The sequence below is a fragment of the Saccostrea cucullata genome, unplaced genomic scaffold (assembly GCF_032062105.1).
Source record: "Saccostrea cucullata isolate Sc308-1 unplaced genomic scaffold, CSIRO_AGI_Scuc_v1 ctg261, whole genome shotgun sequence".
NCBI classification, from domain to species: domain Eukaryota; kingdom Metazoa; phylum Mollusca; class Bivalvia; order Ostreida; family Ostreidae; genus Saccostrea; species Saccostrea cuccullata.
The window spans coordinates 973661-996642 of NW_026925910.1; the positions used below are offsets into that span (position 1 = coordinate 973661).

Sequence of the window (22982 nt, forward strand, 5' to 3'; positions counted from 1 at the left end):
AGTTCCAACATTAAATCTGGTTTCTATAATGCAAATGGAACTAAATTCAATAAAAAAACTGTGATTAAATTCCATTCAAGTAAGATTAAACCAGGAACTATATCTTTTTTTTTTAAGAGAAAATGATCAATTTTTCCCTTTTGAACTATATACAGTACTGTTAATTTTAGATTCCTATTTTTGCATGTTGGTTGTACACGAAGCTGTTTTTGCAGTGAAATGTGTTATGCTGGTTCTGAAATATCTGTTAAATTATTTCTTATGAATTCTTTCAACGAATTATGACTAATATGGTAAATATATTCTAAAAGTCCAGGAAAAAAATTGATTAAATTTTAACATAAAATTGACACTTTTTAAATAATATCTAAAAATTTACATCAAGTACCCCCACTTCTGATGTTCTTTTTTGAATATTTCAGATAACTTTGACCTATCTGCTTAAAGTCAGCAAAAAGTTTAAGAATTTAAAACAATTTTAAAATCACAATTTGTGAGTGCAAAAAGGTCAAATAATTGATTATGCAAAGCGATCAGAAACCTTTTCTTAGTCAGAATTTCAAAGTGTCTTTTTTAAAATAGACTGTCTTATAGTTTATATGTTTCATACTTTATTTGAATAAAAATATTGGAGGGGAAACACAAATTTCAGTGCAAAACGGTCATTTAAAATGTACTGTAGCGCCAAAAAATAAAACAAATGGACCCCCTTTTTTAGATTTGATCTTTAATTACTCTAATCTATGTGTGTAGAAACTAAACATATACCTGACGAACAAAAGTTTAAGACTTTAAATATCAGGAGCCTCGTTAAGTCAACATTTTGCTAAATCTATGGTCAATATATAATGACCTTTTCAGTCAATTTTATCTATCATTTCGTCGAATGTTGACTCACGTTTTTCATACAAATTGTTGGTCCATTAATTTCACATAGAATTATCTACGGATTTTCCCGTTTACCGAGAAGTATGAAACGTTTTAGCTTTGGCCTGTCAAAACGGAATGCTTACTACGCTATGGCAAGTAATCCAATCTCTGATGTTTTAAGAGATCCGCGTTCGCTCTGCTCTTGATTTTTTGTATAATTTTGTTTGACTTTTGAGCACGATTGCTGTTTGTTATCTTCTTTTATGAACAGGGATGTCAGATAAGTCATCTGGGAGTTTGACATTTTTATACACAATATTTTTATTTCTTTTCAATTCTGCTATTAAAAAAATACTTGGCACTTCATGTAGCTATCGATTTGATATTATCTTTATAGCTTCTTTAGTAGGCTCAACAAATATTTTGAAAAAAAGGGGCAATTTATTCATAACTGTATCATAAATATGTTAAAGATATGGGTTTCAAAATTGATGTTTTGTGTTAACCATCATTTTTTCCATTAACTGTGGAGTAGCAGTATAATGGTCACTTTTCTTCGCTTGTCTCGGAAAAGAGGATGAGATAATGAAATCTTATCCCTGCTATTGGATAGAAGAGAGTTTACAAATAAAATCATGTAAATGTCTCAACAGACTACAAAACAATCATAAGACTGAGAAGTTTCATTCAAGAACACAATAAGCCCGACTTAACGTCTTTGATGCAAAATATTCGGAGAGTCGGCGGTGCGATTGGCATTCATTACGGCGATTACAGAAAGTGTGAAGACGTATTATTAACCTATCACGGAAGATTTAAGCGGCTTCAGTATGAAGGCGGACAGACTCGGAGATCAATACTAAATCAGTGTCCCAAAAATGTTCCAACAACCGCCAGAGGATACAGAGTAAGAACGTCTCCCCTTAATAATTAAAGGCTAGAAAGCTTGGAAAGGGAATACGGAATTTATCACATAAAAATGTAAGACTGGTTAGAATTAGCATGCATCGTAACTTTGAGAAAAGAGAATTGGTTTTTGCAGATATGTGTCCAAATGTACTTTAAAACTAAAAACCAAGCTGATAGCAATGCACAGTTTCATTCATGCGTTGATTCGATTTATGAACAACGTGCGAGCGATATCTAAATCTAGGTCAGCTACTGGCAAATAAGTAGATAAATCAAGGACATCAACAGTTTCGTTTAAAATCAACATTTCGCAAATTCTATGGTCGATACAATGGCCTTATGAACAAATACAATTTGTTATTACGTTGGATGTTGCTTGACATTTTTCATACTAATAGTTAGACCCTTATTTACAAAGTATTATAATTATATATTTTTATCATGAATTATATCGATGCATGTTCACGATATTTTTTTTATTTTCACAAGGAGTACATGGCGGGTGAAATTTTTTTCGTACAAATTGTAGGGCCATTATTTACATGAATTGTCTACCGATATGCCTTCGCCTCAAATGCACCTGATCTCATCCTTGATGATCTGAAAGGCCCCCTGTTTGCTCTGCTCCCATTAATTTTTTATGTATACTGAGCTTGATTATTCTTCTTTATCTTTATATTACATTACAGTGCATTGATATGCACTTAGATGTATCTAAGTGAACTCGAAATAAATGACACCATACATGCATATTCTGCCTTATCTGTTTCATACCTAGGAAAAAATGTATAAATATTTGTCGAAGGAATGCAAATCAACAAAATCAAGCAAAAAAAAACAAAAAAAACAAAAAAAAACCAAAAAAAAACAAAAAAAAAAAAACAAGAGAATTCCTCTTTTCAAGTAGAAATTTTGATTAAACTAAATTCTGCTCTATATAATCCAAAAAAAGATCTGATAACGATTAATAGCTGAAACTTGATCAATTAATCGGAGTTCCGAATTAAAAAGCAAAAAAGTTATTTCTCACGCGGAAGATTTCGAAGAAAATCTTCTTTATAAGAAAATAAAATAAAGGGGCTAAGCGAGGAATACACTTTCACTCATTAAATAGTGCAGCTTGTTTTGAAGATTTGGCTTCATAACCGTTTAATTGGAACATACCGAAGTTAAAAATTCAAAATAAATTACAATGTTCTTTTGAAAAAATTAAACAATCATGTATTTTTATCAAATCTTGGTATTTTATATTATAAAAAACCTTTATTTGTTGAAATATTTCATTGAACTTGAGAAAACATATTGAGAATCAAAAGTTTGACTCAAGTCTTTTCTTTGTTTATGGTCCAGAGAAGTAGTTTTCAAAGACTGACTTTGGCAACTAAGAAGTTCAAAAGATTTTTAGTATCAGATTCGATGTAATTTGGGAATCAGAAAGATTTTGAACGATTTTCACAGATAATATAGATCATAAAATATAAAAATATTTGAGCTGCATTTTTATCAAGTCAATCATTCTACGAAATTTTTTTTTCTGCAGTGTTTGTCAAATGAAAGTTTATCATTTATTTTTCTTTGGTCAATTGCTTTATCTGATACTCTTTTGGCCTATCGTCTTGAACCTCAAAGCCATATTATGATGTGTTGTAAAATGGACTCTGCAATTGTGAACGTTTACAACCAAGCTTATATGCTCTCATTAGATACCCCAAACGAACACGAGGGATTACATTGAAAATGTTCCAATTTATTTCTTGCAGATGGCTTATGAAGTATTAATGAAACTTCACAGCTATAATATAATTAACAGGTGAAGTTTTACATGCAACCTTGCAATGGACAGAGAGGCGTAATGCAGTCAACAATTTTAGCTATTGCTTATAATTTACATCGAGTTTCAATTTTTCTTTTTTTTCCCCAATTTACATATCTAGAATTTGTTTAATAAACAGATTCATTCACCAGTTATACTACCGACAAAGGGTGTAAGAACGACACAGGCCCATATGTCCAGGTGTGTCAATTGAGAAACCATACACTATAGTCTGCAACACCCATTAAAGCTAAGCTTGTCTTTCATTATCTTTTGTAATAAATTCGAATACATTAAATCTTGCTTTCACAAAAGCATGATTTGAAAAGCAAAATCCTGGAAATGTGGTCTATTATCTACAGCCCACAACGTAAAATCTCGCCAGCATTTCCTATCTGTGTTTATCTCATTAGTCAGAAACTGATCGTCACAGTTGGAAGATTAAAAAGGAATGTGATATTCAATTTTACGCTGAATTTTTATCCATTTTCTCCGATATTTAAGTGATCTGATACGAAGCATACCTAATGAAATTACCCAAACGTAAGCATATTTGATAGTCAATAAAAAGACGTTCTTGAACTGTCAGCAATGACAAAACCCATCTGATAGCTAAGTCTACATAATCTAAGAGAGTTTACAGCGTGTTACCAATTTACTTGAACAAATACAATCCGTGTAGATATTGCATTAGATTGCGATTTCTTGTCCCTCTACATAGCCTGAGCAGGCATTCAATCGACGAGCGAAGATATTTCTGTTATCTTAAGAAATAGAAAAATAGGAACCCGCGGAAATAATTCCAATGATTTTTGAGAAGAGGGCGAAAAGCTTCAGATCGATTTGTCTTTAACAAAAGAGAGCAGGCTCTCCAATTTAATTTCTTTTTCCAATTTTTGCTTTTTTCCGAATTTTTCAACGTTAATCTAGTTCCCCAGATGATGGAAATCCTGTTAAATTGCTTCCGCCTGTGTCGTGCATCATTATATCTTAAAACGCAGATAAGACTACGCTCGATTGCATGTAAATTGCCGAAATCCTGTTTCTCAAAGCTTTCCTGGTCACGAATTCTTTTACCACAAATCTTGGTACAATTAAAGATTTGGTTCTCCAAAATTGGGTTCCTCAAGATAAGTACTAAATGTGCATCCTTCTGGTGTTTAGTTTTTGTCAAATTTCTGCATGTATGTATATTGAACTGTAACATCTTATCAAGACCACAATAACCATATTTCAGTTTTTCGGCAATTTAGCAATAGTCTGTGAGGCTCACAAGACAGTTCATTTGCTTTCTTTAATTGAACCGTTGGTGTGGAGCTATGTAACAGTGTTGTTTTATTTCCGTTTAATTGGTTTGGCATCGTTGGTCGGTTTCTTTCTGAAAAACAAAATATTAACACATAGCTTTTATTCTGGTAATTAGTACAGAATCCCATCACATGCAAATAAACAACATTTCTACGAAGGATTGGGACAAAGGCCGATTAAATTTTGTATGTTCTCATTTTTTTTTAAATACAGAAGCTGATGAGTGCTTCGTAATATTTTTAATTCGAAATCCAAACTTTAAATTTTTTACATTAATCTTGGCTTTCCGCACTTTAGATTCAAACTTTATAATTATAATTTTTTTTTCAACTGTAATTTTAGTTTTTCCAACTTATAAATTGTTTATTCCATCTTTAATCTGGGATTTTCCCAACATTTAAATTGGTAATTTTATCTTTAATCTTTCTTTTTCTGATTTAAGGGGGTGTGCTTTATTCATGTATGTTATTGTAAGGTCAGAGGGAAGGTGAAGGTAAAAAATATTTGTATATAAAAATTTATTTTAAAAAAAACGAAAGAAGGGGTTAGAAAAGCTCAAATTAAAGTTAAGAAGACAAGATTAAAGTTGAAATTATCAGCACCTTTAAAGATTAAAAAGCAAAGATTATAGATGGAAAAGCCAGGTACCAATTCTTAAGTTGGATTTCCCAATTATTAAGTTGGAATTTCGAACTTAAAATTTGAAAAGGTCAAGCTTAAAGGTAGAAAACCCGATATTAAGGCAGTGATTACAAACTTCAAAGGTTAAAAAAAAACTTCATATAAATTTGAATTTCCAACTAAAAAAATATCATGAGGCAGAAGTACGCTTTCTCGTAAAACTTGTTACCTAATTCTTATTTCAGAAAGTAAATGATTTAAAACTTCATAGGGAAAGGGAACCATGAACTATTACCGACGATATTCCATTAAGTTTTTTAAAAAAATATTATCCTTAATTTCAGATAAAGATTTTAAAAAAAATCCCCCCAAAATGGAAATATTTCGCTTGACAGACTCAATGTTGTGGAAAGTGGTATAGATAATCTGAATAAAAATATGATTTCGTATTTAATAGTTGTAATTGTTTTATTAAAACATCTTATATTATATAATGGGCTTCCCTATTTCTTAGTGATTGACACTTAAATATCTTCTACTAAAGTTTCAACAGAGGGTAATACCTTCTTAACAAAGTGACATCTTGTGTGATCTCTGAACTATTTTTCATCAATGGTTATCATTACGTCAGAATGCATTGGTGAGGAATACATAGAGATACCAGTGGATTTATTGATTGATTAATTGTATGTTGTTTAACGTCCCTCTCGAGTATTTTTCACTCATATGGAGAAGCCACCACTTGCCGAAGGACCGGTCATCGTGTCCTACAGTAGGATTCGAACCAGTAGGATCAACTCCTTACTTCACAACTCTTAGGAGCAGACGCCCTAACCAGTGGAGGGGAACGCGATGAAAATTATTTAATACTATGATTCTGTCTTATTTATACGCACATATGTCTTATTTCGGGTTCTAATAATTATAACTTAAAAATCTAAATATCGGTAAAAAATCAATGTTTTGGTATTTATGAGGATAGTAACTCACAGGCAACCTTAATAATGCTAAAATAAGCAAAGTTGCAGCCTTTGAAAAATAATAATAAACGTTCCTCATTTGAAAAGACAGCGTGAGAAATAGTGAGGAGACAGTGAAAAATCAATCAACCAACCTATCTGGAAAAAAAATGATTCACAAATTTTTCCATATTCTACATTATATATCAAGTGGCACACTTTGTCAAGTAATGGTTTCTGTGATCCTTCCCATTCCTATTGGAAATTCCTCTAAATCTTAGTAAGGACAGAAAGACAAATTTCACGGCACTTCAATGTCATTTTTACAATCCGTGAAGCCATATTTTGTATTTAGAAGCAAATTGGATTACACCATGGAGCTGCGTTTTTCTTATGGGAGAGATGCAAGAAAATAACAACCATCGGAGACATCGGGTGCTTGTTTGAAATGTTTGTCATTTTTACGATTTCCATTGTGAAGTTCCGTTTGTCCTACCGCGGAAAAGATGATATAGAAACTGATCAATAACTCGGATTATTATGGACTGAAGTTCTAAGACTGCGTAAAATTGCTCAAACTCTGACCAACATCGGAACCAAAGGATTTCTTAGATTTAATGTCTGAGAATGCATTCTTTTTTAGTTATTGTGTGTGCATTTTTGTTCCAGTCTATGGATTGTACGGAAACAGGGCCATATCAGCACGGCTTTCCTATAGGTAGGTTTAACCAAGTTTAAGAAAGTGATTTTTTTTTCCTGCAAAATTGAAGAAAATTAAAGTTGAAAAAAATATTAAATTTAACAAGCTTATTTTATTGATGCTTGGATTTAACGAAAGACCCGAGAATGAAATGGAAATAAATGCTTGACTTGATTTATTTATTTTTTTTTCTTTACGGAAAATATAGAATGTTTTAAATATTCAACTTCTTTGTACCTACTAGTGATAATTATTCAGTAAGATTTAAAATCTTTTTTTTTTAACTTTACTTATCCAATGATAAAATGAAAGGATAACGATCAGTGATTGATCTTATAAAAACTTCAAGCAATACAATATGTGAACACGGACTCCTGGAAATTTAAGAGATGCGATCAGGTGCCTAAGAGGCGTAAGTATCCCCGGATGACCAAACTTGCGTCAGCCCCATGTTTTGATTTAGATGACGAAGTCAGTTTTAGTACAAAAAACAAAGGTCTAACAATTGATATGAGTCAAAAAACACGAAAAAGTGAAAGTGTTAATATTTGTTAACAATCCTAGTTACAATATTTCCTCCTCAGGTGCCATATTTGATTGGAGTGATGTATACGCCCGGACTGGATTCCACTACGCCATGAATAAGATACTACAACAGAAAAAGAACCAATTTAACTTCTCCACAATTATTGAGGACGTCTCCATACACGATAGTTTCCAGCTGATCCAAAAGAGTAAGCTTTACGTTACCCTTAAACGTGTTTATATAATAAAGGATATATACTTTACTTAACCTTTATCTCTTATTTTATAGTCAGCTCATACCTATTGATTCTTCCCAAAGTAGGTTTAACTTTAAATTTTCACACGTGTGTATCATGCAAATGATGAAGGTTTTATTTATCCTTCGTTTATTTTATATATATAATAATTGATGTTTATTTTAAGTTACAAATTTCAGCCAAAAAGATTACAGTCATTCCAAATTTATAAAAATCTAATCTGAATTTAAGAATAAAGTGTCTGTCTTGTGATCTTTTGAAAATAATAAAAAATAAATTATATATTCTGAATATTCTACATGACCTCTTTAGAACAATTATTAGAATCCCAGTATTATTGCCTTAAAGGTAAACAACATGTATATACATCGTATATTTACATTTTATATATCCAAGAAAATTTTTTATTATCTTATCCTTTATAAAAGAGATGAGAAACTAAATATTAAGGTTTTATTCTACCAGTGCTGTCAAAACCCTATTCTGCATTAATTTCTTATTAGATTTTCAGGAAGAATCGTGATAATTTACGTAATGCAATACTAGTATATCAATGAAATATTTATCAAATCTTGTGTTAATACTAGAGCAGAACATGAGAAGATAATATATGTTAAATTACTATTTGTACTTTACAAGGACAGCCAACCGCCAAAACATGATTTGACAAAGACAATGTGCATTCACATAACAGCATACATTTTTTCATTAATTCCAGGCAATATCACACATAATCTGTGTTTGCCTCTATACTTGCAAGATGTATGACTCGTTTTAAGCTTTCAATTGATTAGTTCGGTTGACCTGATTTAAATAAAAACAATTAATGTCTATCTCAATCCCTAATTGATGTTTCCATTAGAATGATGTGTTGGTCTGGATAATTCAAAGAACATCAGATGCGGGATCACAATTTATAGGAAGAAAAAGCATTGAATCTACAGGGGAACCTATACAATTATAAGACAAATGCCCGTCCATCACAGAAAAAAAGTACTGATGTATTTGACACGTGCTTATTTTCCCTCCAGGAAGATTCAAACAAATAGAAACATTAACCTTCAAGCATGAGAAAGACATATTAACCATTTCAATTCTAAACTAGAAATATCCCTCTTAGCATGGAACGGTTCTATTCTGCACAGTAGAATGACTGTCTATAACACATCTGCAAAAAGCAGTGTATTAATTAAAAGCGTGACTATTCAGAAGCATTCCCGAAGGACGCTTCACCGCTACCATTCCATTCTTCCGCAAAAACGATCGGAAGAACTTTTTCGACGATACCAAAGGCATTTTGCATTGTTTAGTTCACTTCAATGAGCCTGCTTCTAATGCCACTCAAATGACAATAACAGTGAAGAAGTGAGATATACTTCTTAATTCCAGTTCAAAACCACGGGATCCTGAATAACAACGATTTGAACTACATGTAGTGCAACAATATGGAACGTAAAATAAACATTCAAAACTACGGAATTGTACCTATCTTCAACCCAATTGTGTATTTATCACCAAATGAATTGAAGATAGGTTAATTTCAAGTGATTAATACATCGGTTAAATTGAATTGAACCTAGGTAAATTGATTTATACTATTTTTAAATCCTTTATGGAAATGTATCATTTATGCCTTTCTTTCCGTCATTTGTACCTACCTTTAATTAATTTGAAGATTGGTATATTTTTTTAATTTGTAGCTAGCTTTATTTTATTATTTGTACCTTTCTCTCCAAATAAGTTGAAGATAGATTTGATTCAATTATATACCTACCTTTAATTAATTCGAAGACAGGTTCAACGGATTTGAAGCTAAATTGAATTACTCCACAATATGAAGATAAGCATAAATTGATTTTAAGATGGGTGCAGTTGAATTCAATATTTGAACGTAGATTCACATATTTGTAGATAGGTACAATTACTTGAATAAATGTTAATTTGGCATTCCATCGAAAAATGAATCGCTTTAATTTATTACACATATATGTGTACAATTAGAATTTGATGGTTGGTTTTAATTTGTTTGCATGAATATACTTACACATAATATATGCAATTTGACACCATTTTAATACCAATTGTGATATAAAAGAAGAGAATTTACGGAACACTAAAACGTCAGACACATTTCAAGGTTTCATGATATTTTGACCCCGTAAATAATTTTTTTTAAGAATCACAGAATATGACAGTAATACTTGTATGTATCAAAATGATGTAGATTACCAATGTTGTGATATATAAACCGAAAACTGAAAGGCGTTTGTCAATCGAAGACATAAATGTGTTTAATTTTATCATATACAAAAATGAATTTCTTAACTTATCTTTAAACAATTAACTGAACGTTGGCGTCCTAGCACTCTTACAAAAATACTATAAACAGTACGACATTTAACTCTGGACACGACATAGTCCAGACTTTTTACTACCATTTCTAATTATGATATCCAAAATATTTTTATATCACTTGGTGGGATTTCTTAGCAGTATCCCAGGGGCTTATGTTGAGCTAACAAACATCTCAACTTCTGAAGATATGAAGTCCTAAAACTTAGAATCCCATGAGAGAATGGTGGGATTTTCAATTCCATCAGCTATCCCACCATTCTCCCATGGGAGAAAAAATGTCAAATGGGATATTTTCTCCCATTGGAATTTTTTCCCCCACAAATTTGTTCAAATGGGATAAATCCCACGGATATTGACAATAAAACAATTTCTCCCATACATTGTAAAACATGAAATATATGCCATACAGTATGGCAATGACAAATTTCTCATCATAACATATAGAAAAAAATATTTACCAACTAAAACAATGTAGTGGAGAAAATTATTCATTGTCAACATCCGTGAGATTTATCCCATTTAAACAAATTCAAGGGAGAAAATATCTCATCTGACATTTTTTCTCCCTTGGGAGAAACGTGGGATAGTTGGTGGGACTGAAAATCTCACCATTCTCCGATGGGATTCTGAGTTTTAGGACTTCATATGTTAGAAGTAGAAATGTTTGTGAGTTCAACATGAGAACCTGGAATACTGCCAAGAAATCCCACCAAGTGATATTAAAATATTTTGGATATCATAATTAGAAATGGTCTTAACTATAGTTAACTACAGTAAACTATAGTAAATCGAGGTCAAAGTTGTCTACATAGTAAATCAAAGTTTTCAAAATGTTCACTGTATAGTGTCATAGTTATCACTTAAGTAAATCAAAGTTTTCCATAGTAAATCAAAGTTTCCATAGTGATCACCATGGTGAATCAAAGTTTTCATAGTTATCACTATAGTAAATCAATGTGTCAAAGTGTTCACTATACCGGTAGTAAATTAAAGTGTCAAAGTGTTCACTATAGTAAATCAAATTTTTCAAAGTGTCAAAGTGTTCACTATATAGTAAACTATAGTATTTTTTGTTAACTGAGTACGGATCTTGAATTGCACGTATTATAAATAGTGTGTGAAAGAAAAGCGAAAGGTCAACAAAAAGCCGTATGTCAGATTTGGTTTTTCTCACATTAAACAGGCCAACCTGATTCCAAGAGAACTTAATTTATACCTCGGTAAAGATCTACATTTATTGACACACCCTGTCATTGGACAGATGAACGTTGACAAGATACATGTTTGAACGCCCCGAAAATAATTTAGAATCCTCATGAAGTTCATCATGACAATACTTCATGTCTGGCAATTGCTCAAGAAATACATATTATTTGGTTGATCAAGTTTTCTAGATTCATTTCCTTACAAGTTGCTAATAGTGATAACTATTAAAGGAAAGGAGACCATGATGCATCTGATTGTCGATAAGGAGGCCAAAAACTACGCGGTTGGGAAGGGCTGGGTGGGGACGGCGCCCCTTTGTCTAAGAAACTTTTAAGTCTTTGCGCTTTATCACTTATTTTGTATTGGATGCTGCATGTATGATGAAATATGCGAATTCCAGTATTTGATATTTGAAAATTGATATATTGAAAAGTACCTGTACCTCACTCCAGTCAAAATACTATTTTTAAGTGTGGACAATTTTTGTTCTGTTGTGTTCTTTCAAAACAATTTTCCCAGGTTGGCCCAAAACTTCGAAAACCCATGCTAAGGGCGTGATGATTATATACAACCTTTGAAATCTTATTTCTGTTTCTGGTGCATTTATTTTTATGCACTTCGCAAATTCCAAAGAGATATGAAATCCAATTTTTTGAATTGAGCTGGGAATTCATATCAAAATAATATCACACCATGCTCTGGTAAAAAATCATCAAACCTAGATATTGAACACAAACCTTTGCTTAGTACACTACATAAAGATAACGAATTGTATTCAAGGGCAAAATTCCATTCGAAAAAAAACAAGCAGAGCCATACACGGACCTCTAAAACATCAGAAGTCGGATAAGGTGCCATGGAGGAGTGAGCACCCCTGTCGATCGGTCATATCGGCTGTATGCTACTTGTCATGATAAAAAAATACGGGAAAGATCAATCCATAGTGTAAAGAATGGACTAACAATTGTGTTTGTCCTTCTTGTTTAAACAACAAATTGTTTGTCAATACCTTACCTAGTTTAAGAAATTATTCGTACGTAGATCATGCTCTTACGTATCGAATTAACTGAGAGATATAAACTTCATATTAAATAGATTTCAGAAGAAGACAAAATATATCAACTTGTAATCATTTTATTCCATATTTACTTGCCCTGTAGACCTTTGACAGTTTTTGCTGGTAGCGAACGCAGAGCAAAGGGATATAATCGCATTTGAAAAGATATAAGATGTTTTGATGACTTGATTGTGCATGTAAATTTTTGCACTGAGTTGAAAAGTAGATTGGCATGTATATAGGTAAAACTGACTCACAGTAGTCCTGTACATCTATATTTTATTGACTTGACTTGCAATTAACAGATAATTACCGAAAAACAAATGGATAAAAGATACACGTTTGCACCAAAGAGAATTATCTGACCAATCAATTTCACAGAAACTGCGAGGGTTTTATCAGATTAAAATCTCCTTTTGAGGACACCTAATAGGGCCTTTATGACGCGGTAAAGATATTATAGCAGTGTTTGATTGTAGAAGGGTAATTGAAAAGAGTCCACGTGATTAGGAAATTTTGTAGGGACTCTCGATATTGTGGGATCATCAATTATATATCATATTCCATCCGAGTATGCCATTGAGACTTAATTCGGAGACTTTATTGGCCATGTAACGGCTTATTATTCAAAAGTGCTAATGAGACGCCGAATTGATGGCTTTTTGTAAAATCTATAGTGACAGCGCGGCTGACGAAGAAGTAAGAGAGATTATATCTTGATGACTCCCTGTTCTGTTTTCACAATAATCTGTCCGTGTGTCGTGTAATCCGGGCTATAAAATTTTCATCAAAATGGCGATTATGTCTCATAAATTTCTCAAAGCCTGCTTTAGGAACATAGTTTTCTCCAACCCGTTTTTACGTATTGTTGTACTATTTATATCCGGATGATTAGTAATATCATGTCATTATTTTATCGATTAAGTCTTTAAAAAATATACATGTATTCTTGAAATTTCTCAATGGCAGTTTGTGCATTTGAATACTTTTGAATCGTCAAAAATCGCGGGGGCCAGTTTTTGTGGCTTGGTTATATTTCACATGTATATAAGAAGAAAATTTCGTGTATTTACTCGCATCTACCAAAGGGAATGTGAAATTGAACCGATATTGTAGTAACTCTATCGTGGAGAGTGAGAATTCGTGTAAGAAGAGTACACAGAAATTCCACGCATCTTGCATCAGCACGAAATTAAATGATTCCACGGAATCAAAAAATGTATGCTTGTTTAAAGAATAACACATCATATCAAGTTCCTTTAAATTTAAATATCACACGCCAATCAAAATACATTTGAACTCCGGTACACGCAACATTTGTTTAAGAAGACCGTGTTTGCTCTCATTCTAATTTGTATTGTTAAAATGACTTTTGAGTTTGAATAGTGTTATTTATTTTTATATGTTTTATTGTACCAACCACTTTTCCAAAGATATGTGGAAATGAAAACATTTATATCATGTATGGAAGTGTTATTCATCTATAACAGTGCGACATTTAACTCCGGACACGACATTTGTATGCCAACCACTTTTCATCTGATGGGATTTTTTAAAACTTAACACATGAACCAAACTTTACACCTGATTATCTTCTAGGTAAAAAGATATTACACCTGAAATCAAGAAATCCCATGGGATAATGGTGGGATTTTTTCTCCTAACCAATATCCCACCATTATTCTGTGGGAGAAAAAGGTATTCTGTGGGATTTTTTCTCCCATAGAAGTTTGAAAATCCCATAAATGCTTTATAATGGGACAAAATCTCCCATATATTTGTATACAGAAAATAATCTCCCATCTCTTTATAAATGTGGGATTTATCCCATATTTATTTCAAAATAGAAAAAAATTCTCCCATGGGATTAAGAAACAACAGTTTTAAACCAAATAAAGAAAATATTGAACAGTTTAACTACCATTAATTATTTATTTTCATTTAAGTTTCTGTGTTTCCTACACCATTTTTTTATTTCTTAAAATTAACCAATTTGGGGGGCAGTGGGGTAATGTTTTATTTTTCAAATGATTAAATATTTTACATGAAATAGCACTAAAAATCAAAAGTGGTTTATCTCTATAACTTTCAGTTTTTTTTAAACTAAAAAGACAATTTCCTTGTATGTAGATTACCTTCTTTTATTCCTTGTATGTAAATTTTGAATGAGAAAAAAAATGCAATTAAGAAAGAACAAATCTTTTTTGTTTATTTTCCTCCTAATCATTAAGGTTAATTTATTGCCTAAGTGTCATTTGTCAGGCATACAAGATCAGATCCATATACGTTGTTAGATCTTTGCCTGTTTGCTGCACTAAACTGATGGGTTTCCAATTAAAAAATCACATGAAATTGGGGCGTGTCATTCACTCTGAGATTCTCAAAGAGTTTTAAAACTTATTCAGATGAACAAACTGTAATAATTTACCTATTTTTTACTCTAAATTTTCTTTGTATGATCCTGATCATGCCTTGTTTTTGTTCCAATGACAGCTGGAAATTATTTTACACATAACGAACCCGATCTGACAAATGAACAAGAAATAATGTTGAAAAAAAAATCAACCGTCTTCATTATGCACATTTACTGGTAGTTTGCATTAAAAATATTTAACAATTTTACCTTTTCACTAATTTCAAAACATTTTACCTACACCTTAATTAGAAACATTTCCATAATTTTTGACAGTTCATTGAACCCGTTCAAAAATAAACATGATGAAAGGGCATGGATCCAAAAATTGCGGTGGTACTCTACTCAGTGTTTCTTATCATCCAGTAGAAGACAAGTTTTCCTTAGTTCTGTTACTTCTTTAATAAAAGCACTCTGCTGATCTTTTACTTATTATTTTTGGTACATAAAATAACTATATGCACCATTGACATGGATTCAACTGATAAGTCACCTTAGGCCATTGCAAGTTTCTTCTTTGTTTAACATCTGTATGCACCTTGATTTTGGACCCCCAAAACACATAAAATAAGAGATTCAGGCCACAGTTAGTTAAAGTTCACTATTAATACTAGCGCGGATGCAAATATAGCAGAATGATATTGGGTATTAAACTTTTACTTCAGCAATCTACATGTAATTTAAATAAGATGTTAGACCCGCACACATACTCTCTAAACTGACTGTAGTGACTATGTGAGCAGATCTAACATCTAATTTTAACTAGATTGGTACTTCAGTGGCTTAAATTTATTCAACTTCTTTCAGGAATTCAATTTTCTTGTCATAAATGCATATTGTCAATTATTATGCTTCCTGTCAGTTTGTCTCTGTGACATAACCCATATACCCTACTATTCTTGCATTATGTTCTTATGATTTAAATACACTGTAGCATAAACATACTATGCCGAAATAGTGCTCGACTATGGGTGGCACTGCACATGTAGCTCTCCCGTCTGTCAATATATATTATTTCAGAGAGCTACAGTTCTGCAGTACTTAACACTTCAGATGAAAAATTAACATTCAAAATAATTCTTTTAAAATAGTTTCTTGCAATCCCCCCCTTCAGTCAAATACTATTCTCTAAAACTATCTGTACATTATACCTAAAGCATGGAAAGTTCAAAATTAAAGAAAAAGATTATGACGCACGTTGCACAAGGTGACATATTATAATAGGAATGCATAATAAAAACATTAGTGTAGTATTTTGCATGTACTATATGCCTACATGTATCATAGTAGTCAGGGTTTGACACATAGTGCACTCGCACCATGTGTCAAACCCTGACTACATTTTTCTTTTTAATGAAATATAGTTAATTAACAAGGCTTTCTTTTCATTCAATTCATGGAATCCTGGGGGTGAATGAAACATTAATTCTTATTTGGTTGTTAGACTTGTTACTGGAGTATTTATTTTTTTTTATTAACACATACTTTAACATCTAAAATAATCTTTGTTGTAATATTTGAGTTTATAGTATGATATCATCATAATTGTTTTAAATGGGTAGGGGTGTTTTCAAACATTCATAAATAAATCAATATAGATTACAGAGAAAGTTTGTATTACTTCTATTAATTCAAAATTTTCTCAAAACCCCAACACAGGTAAAGTTTGACATCTGGGTATTTCACTGTGTATTAAACCACTTCCTGTGTATAGGAATTAGGAGACAGATGGCCACAGGTAGACTGGTAGCTCCCAAGGCATTCACACCTGTACAAAATAAGCCCCTCCCTCACCTGGAATTTACCACCCAGTAAAAAATCTCTGCCTTTAGGCATAGTGCATGCAAAATAAAACACTATTAAATAAATATGCACACTTCATGAATTCCCTAGTTCATTTAATAAAGGTACACATCCCTTAATTTTACATTTAAGGAAATATGCAAGGTATCTTACCTACTGATAATTTTTCAAGAAATTCTATATTTAAACTTATAATACATGTACCATATTACATATTTTTAGACAAAAAATCAGCATGCATTTCCAGGGATTTTGAAAAGATATTAAAGTTTGAAAATTTTTGCATTATTCAAAGACAAATGTACAAAAATTACAAAACATAAATTCCAGATTTTTTTTCATCAAAACTGTTTTAGAGGAGATTTACAAATCCATATATAGACAATAAAAATATTGCACACAGGTCCTTCCTTTAGTGGAACTATTGAACTCCAGGGAAGAACCCAATAAAGTGCAAACTACATTGCGCATGACCTTAAATGCCTGTTTATCAATTATGTAAGAGAAAAATAAATTAAAGAACTTGTTCTAATTAAAATAATGAAAAAAATCCTTATTTAAGCCTTTAAGTTTAATTTTTAATTAAGAAATTTGACAGATGAATAAAAAGAGTATTCAGTAATATACAATATAATACTTATTAAATTAATTCTCTAACTTAGTTCCATTTAGATATTCAATATTCAAGTCAACACTCTTTACATGAATGAATTATCAACAGTTTTGTCCTTAAAGTTTTCAATGGATCCACAGATCATGAGATGATGTCTCCTTTTATGTGTATGTATATATCTGTGTATACTGAAAAAAAGAAAGTTGCTGTGTGATGAAAAGGATAATAAAGAAGTCTCTGATGAGACTGTAGCTCTACTGGTCTGTATGCATAACAAAGAAAAAGAAGCACTTGGATTTGAAATTTTGCGACAGCATTAAAGAGAATTATGTATCTAAGTGTAGTCTACTTGGTGCCACATTACATTGAAATCATACCAAAATTGTAGGTGGAGTAGCATTTTAAAGGAATTTTTATACAGAAATTTCTATTTTTAGTAACCATGGCAGCACTGTTCATTGAAATTTAAAAAAAAAAAAACAATGCACTACGTACCTTAGTGCAGTCTACTTGTGTGCCAAGTTATATTGAAATCAGAATAAAACAGAGGAGTAGTGTTTTGAAAAATTACAGACAGATGGACAGCTAGACAACGGACAGACAACGGATGGACAGCTAGACGGACGGACAAAGGGACACCTTCCTATCGCATAAGCTCTTCTGGTCTCTGACCAGTAGAGCTAAAACAAGAGGCCCATGGGCCACATCGCTCACCTGAGAAGCTTTGACTGGGTCATGCAATTCTTAACCATGGATCTTAATTTGGACAATTTAAATTCCCTATTGTAGCCCCGCCCAACTCCCAGGGGTCATGATTTTGAATAATTTAGAATCTACACTACCCCAGGATGCTTCCACATAAGTTTCAGCTCTTCTGGCCCAGTGGTTCTCTTGAAGAAGATTTTTCCTATATATTTCTATGTAAAACTTTGATTCCCTATTGTGGCCCCGCCCAGCCCCTAGGGGTCATAATTTGAACAATTTAGAATCTACACTACCCCAGGATGCTTCCACATATGTGTCAGGTTTTCTGGCCCAGTGGTTCTTGAGAAGATTTTTTAATGACCCCACCCTATTTTTGTCTTTCTTTAATAATTATCTCCCCTTGTGAGAGGACCTGGCCCTTCATTTTAACAATTTAAATTCCCCTTCACCCAAGGATGCTTTGTACCAAGTTTGGTTAAAATTGGCCCATTGGTTCTTAAGAAGAAGTCGAAAATGTGAAAAGTTGACAGACGGACAAAATGTGATCAGAAAAGCTCACTTGATCCTTCCGCTCAGGTGAGCTAAAAATTATCAAATTTGTTTTTTTTCAATATTAAAGAAATAAAACTGCAGAATTCAATTGTAAATGGTTGGTTGCGTATTACCGTAATTATTCAAAGTAGTTTTTGTTGTATGGTTTGAAAAATTTTATTACATTGTATTCCTTAATTCTTTCTATTCTCACAAAGAATTACCTTTGCATTTCTTGTATTTACAAGGGGGACAAATCTTCAAGGTACATGTACACTATATGTCAGTATATATATCTTCATTTTCTGTTAAAGGAAAAAATAGAATAAATCATACAATATCAATTACATGTATAATAACAAAGCATGGATTAAATTTTCACCAAATTTAGAAAATGAATTGATCATGTTGAGTATCAAACTATCAATCACTCAAATTTCTCAATCCAGCCAAAATGACTGACACTAAAATTCACCCTAAGAGGACGAAGTACAAAATATTAATTATTTTCATCTCTAAATATACCATAAATGAAACTTTGTGCATGTTCTGCATACAGTTACCAGTATCTGTACTATAGTAGTTTTATGCCCTTGAGAATTTTTCATGATGTCAGATGATGCCATATTTCCATGTCTGTTTTTATACGCCTGTCTTAAGACGGGACGTATTATGTTATGCATGTATTATAGGCTTCATGTTCGTCCGTCCATCTGTCCATTCGTGTCCGGCTCATAAATTGAATACTATTAGGCCTAGGATTGTCAACTAATACTTCTTGGGTAGACGGTGTGACACACACAAAAAGTAGGTTGCTCTGATCTTCAATAAAAATGCTATGGCCAAATATGAAAAATCCTGTCTAGCCTATTTCAAGGTCACTGTGACCTCATAGTTGCTTGTGTTAATTAAGAGTTCTTGATGGCTATATTCCAGATAAAGATCTTTCAATTGATTTAATGTAATTAAAAGAAATTAATGTTTTAGTGTATGATTAAAACTAAATTAGTATTGTATAATATAATTAAAGCTAATTATACATGTGTTCATTGAAAAAAAAATTTACATTTCAATTTTTATATATTTGCAACAAATTGCAGTCATGTCTCACTTAGAATTTTATAGTCTAAAGAATGATTTATTTTTTATTTTTTTATTAGACTGTAGCATTTCCATTATTTCACAAAATATTCAATAAACAATTTAAAGCTGCAGATAGATATTTGTTAAGCTCTAACACAGCCAGTTTAGAATTATATGATGTATTATTTAGTTATAATTAATCCCTACACTGTAAGTCTCTTAGAGATGTATACATGTACAATATTTTCAACATGATAAGAAATGGAAATTAGATCATTGAAATCTGTGTCAATCTGTTAATCAAGGTTACCTGATTTTCTTTCACTCTAACCAATTTATGATTATTGAACAATATTTGACGGACATATCATGCTGTGGCGGGGCATTTTATTTTTCTCTGTGGTAACTCTTTGAAAGTTAAGAGAGTTGATTTCTTAATAATTCTACGGGAATGTAAATTAGGCAGGTCGATAGGTTAGGAGCTAAGAAGGCCTAATATTCATGAAAATCTCATGTGCACCCATCTCTGTGTCTGACGCTTAGGAGGCCACATATACATGTAATTCTTGTGCGGCTACCTTTGTGTTTGAAGTCAGTGGGCGATGACTATTGAAATTGGGAGTCCTTGTGTAATTTAAATCTATGCTACATTAACAAAGCAGGTTATACTGCAACATTCATGAAAAAGTGAACTTTATTTCTTAAATATCCAATTCCCTATCATTTCTAATAAAAAATCATATTATTAGTAATAAAGCTAGAATGTTTTTTATTTCAGTTTAAAGTAATAAAAAATATTTTTACAAATAAATATGTAAAATAAAAAAGTCTTAGCATTTGTGTCTTTTATTATTTACTTACACATAAGGATCAACATGCACACAGATGTATAATTTTCCCCTCAAAAGTACATGAAGATAACTTAATAATGATATTCCTTCCTATGTGTTCATGGTATAAAAATAAGTTTAGCAGTTTAAAGATTGATTTTCACTCAAAGTTTTAAGACTGTTTTTCAGAGATTAAAAAAAAAACATTTTAATAATTGATTATATCAATAATCATGTGGGTACATGTCTTATGTAAACTTCAGAGGATCAACAAATTTTCTAACAGAGATTAAGTAATTTGATATTTGGATACAATATAATTAGGAGTTTTTGGGGTGATTAGTTATGTCCATCATGACATGTAATATATTTAATCATTAAACACTGATCCCCATATTATATCTCAAAAATTATCTTGACAGCAAAAAAAAAAAAAAAAAAAAAAAGAAGAAGAAGAAAGAAAAAGAAATAATACTTGCAACACACGCAATGTTTGTTAATCCCTATAGTACACTACAGTAGTGGGATACTTTTACCATGTCTGAGAGAAGATAAGAATTAATTTTCTAATCAGTAATGCTGATGACTGTAATCAACAATGATCAAGATACTTATAAACTGTAACTTGCAAATTACAGACAAAGTTAGACATGACAATATATTTCTACCTTAATACTTTGTTATATACAATCACCAGCTTGTGTACACATTCAATGAGAATATTCGAACGAACGAGTACTACAACGTTAATTGTCATTGAGGAAATTCGAATTTTCAAAATTTAATCTAATATTCGTTGATGTGTATAACACGACTTTATTTATTTGTTAACTTGAAATGTCGAAAACTCTTCTAAAAATAATATCCCCATCGACTAGATAACTTTCACCAACCTTAAAATGCTACTGTCTAGGTTTGCAAACACTTTATCAGTGAAAGAAATTCATAATAATATGAAGACATTAAATATGTGTAAGTCAACATTGTTTAAAAATAAAATCAGAGGAAAATTAAAGTGAATGATCACTTATGGCACATCACTGTACTTATAAACTGTATGCAACTAGATCTTTAGGTGACAATATAAAAAATCATAGCTAGTGTACACATTCAAGTCATGCAGTAACATGAGGAAATTGAAATAAAATACAAATTTTCTTAACTTTGTTAACTTGTATAATGTACTACTGAATATCCCCATCGACTAGACTGCTAGCTTTGCAAACAAAACAGAAATTCATAACATCTGAAGACACTGTAAGTCTGTTTATAAAATCAGAGGAAACGGGATGATCTTATACTAGATCTTTAGACTAAAAAAAAATCTATGATCCATGCAGTAACATGTGAAATAAATAACAAATTCAATAATTCTAAATCTACTTACAAAAATAGAGCAGGTCTTTGTCAACATCATGTGGAAATTTCCTCATAATCTCTTGTCGCCGTTTTTTATTTTCCTTGGTTGGCATTGGGTAATTCTAGGGATTTAATAAAAAATGCATCCTTCTGCACAGAATTTTTAAGAAGTGAATTCATAGATAGAATATTGCTGCTTTTTTTATTTATTGGTTTATCTTTTTTTTAATTTAAACAATGCACAGTTCACGAGCAAAAAAAAAAAAAAGAAATGAAATAAATTATCAGGCCTATTTTTTCTGATTTTTGTTGTTGTAAATACTACCATAGATAATACCCATGGTAGTATTTACAACAACAAAAATTTAAATAATGGTAATTAAAATGTCCAATACCAAAAATATTAATATTTTAATATAAATGGGACATCGATCATGATCATTGAGAACATGATAAGAAGGAGGAGGGTAGTGGGGGGGGGGGGGTAGTCTCTGTGTATCTCTAAAATAAAATGTTTCCCTTGAAACGTCAAGAAAACTTTATTTGCATGGTCAGCGTTTGAAAGTCCAGTCAGCAGTACATAGCCTCAATAAAGCCCCGTCTTCTTTTTCTTCACGGCATTTTGATATATTGTTAACCTTCTACATGTATGATGTTCAAAATTGTATCATTCACCAAATATCCTTCATGTGATAATCAATAGCTAGTAACCTATAAAATTTTGTCTCTTCAAATCCCATTTTTGTGAAACGTAGAATGAAAAATTAAAAGCTATTATACGAGTATTCATTTTACTTTCATAAACATGATTCAAGTTTATATTTTTAAGGGGGAAAATATATACAATTTATATTTATTGTTTGCTATCAATTATGAATGGTGTAAAAATGTTGGATTTAATTTTTAAATTGAAATTGAAAAAAAAATTATGACTTCATCAATCCGGAGGTTTAGTAAAGCATGGAGTTTGTTTTTCATGAGATTCAGTTGTTAATTCGACTCTCTGAGTGTTAATATCCCCTGTGTATGTTTTGTTAGTTCCAAGCAAATTGTGACAGTTTTGCT

The 22982-nt window shown here is 31.6% G+C and overlaps 1 protein-coding gene and 1 long non-coding RNA gene across 3 annotated transcripts in view; one reads left to right on the forward strand and one right to left on the reverse strand.

The window, feature by feature from the left end:
- Positions 1-7005: 7005 nt before the first annotated feature.
- LOC134269992 (glutamate receptor 2-like) overlaps positions 7006-22982 on the forward strand; it is a 33334-nt gene continuing 17357 nt past the window's right edge. For both annotated transcript variants that reach the window (XM_062752159.1, XM_062752161.1), the window contains exons 1-2: positions 7006-7198; positions 7765-7914. In XM_062752159.1, the coding sequence (XP_062608143.1) occupies positions 7108-7198; positions 7765-7914 (241 nt within the window). In that variant the 5' untranslated portion in view covers positions 7006-7107. The remainder of the gene's footprint in view (positions 7199-7764; positions 7915-22982) is intronic.
- LOC134269991 (uncharacterized) lies at positions 17132-22053 on the reverse strand. Its single transcript, XR_009992703.1, has 3 exons — positions 21946-22053; positions 18870-18950; positions 17132-17597 (listed from the first exon to the last, which is right to left on the reverse strand). It is a non-coding gene; the product is annotated as an uncharacterized LOC134269991 (long non-coding RNA).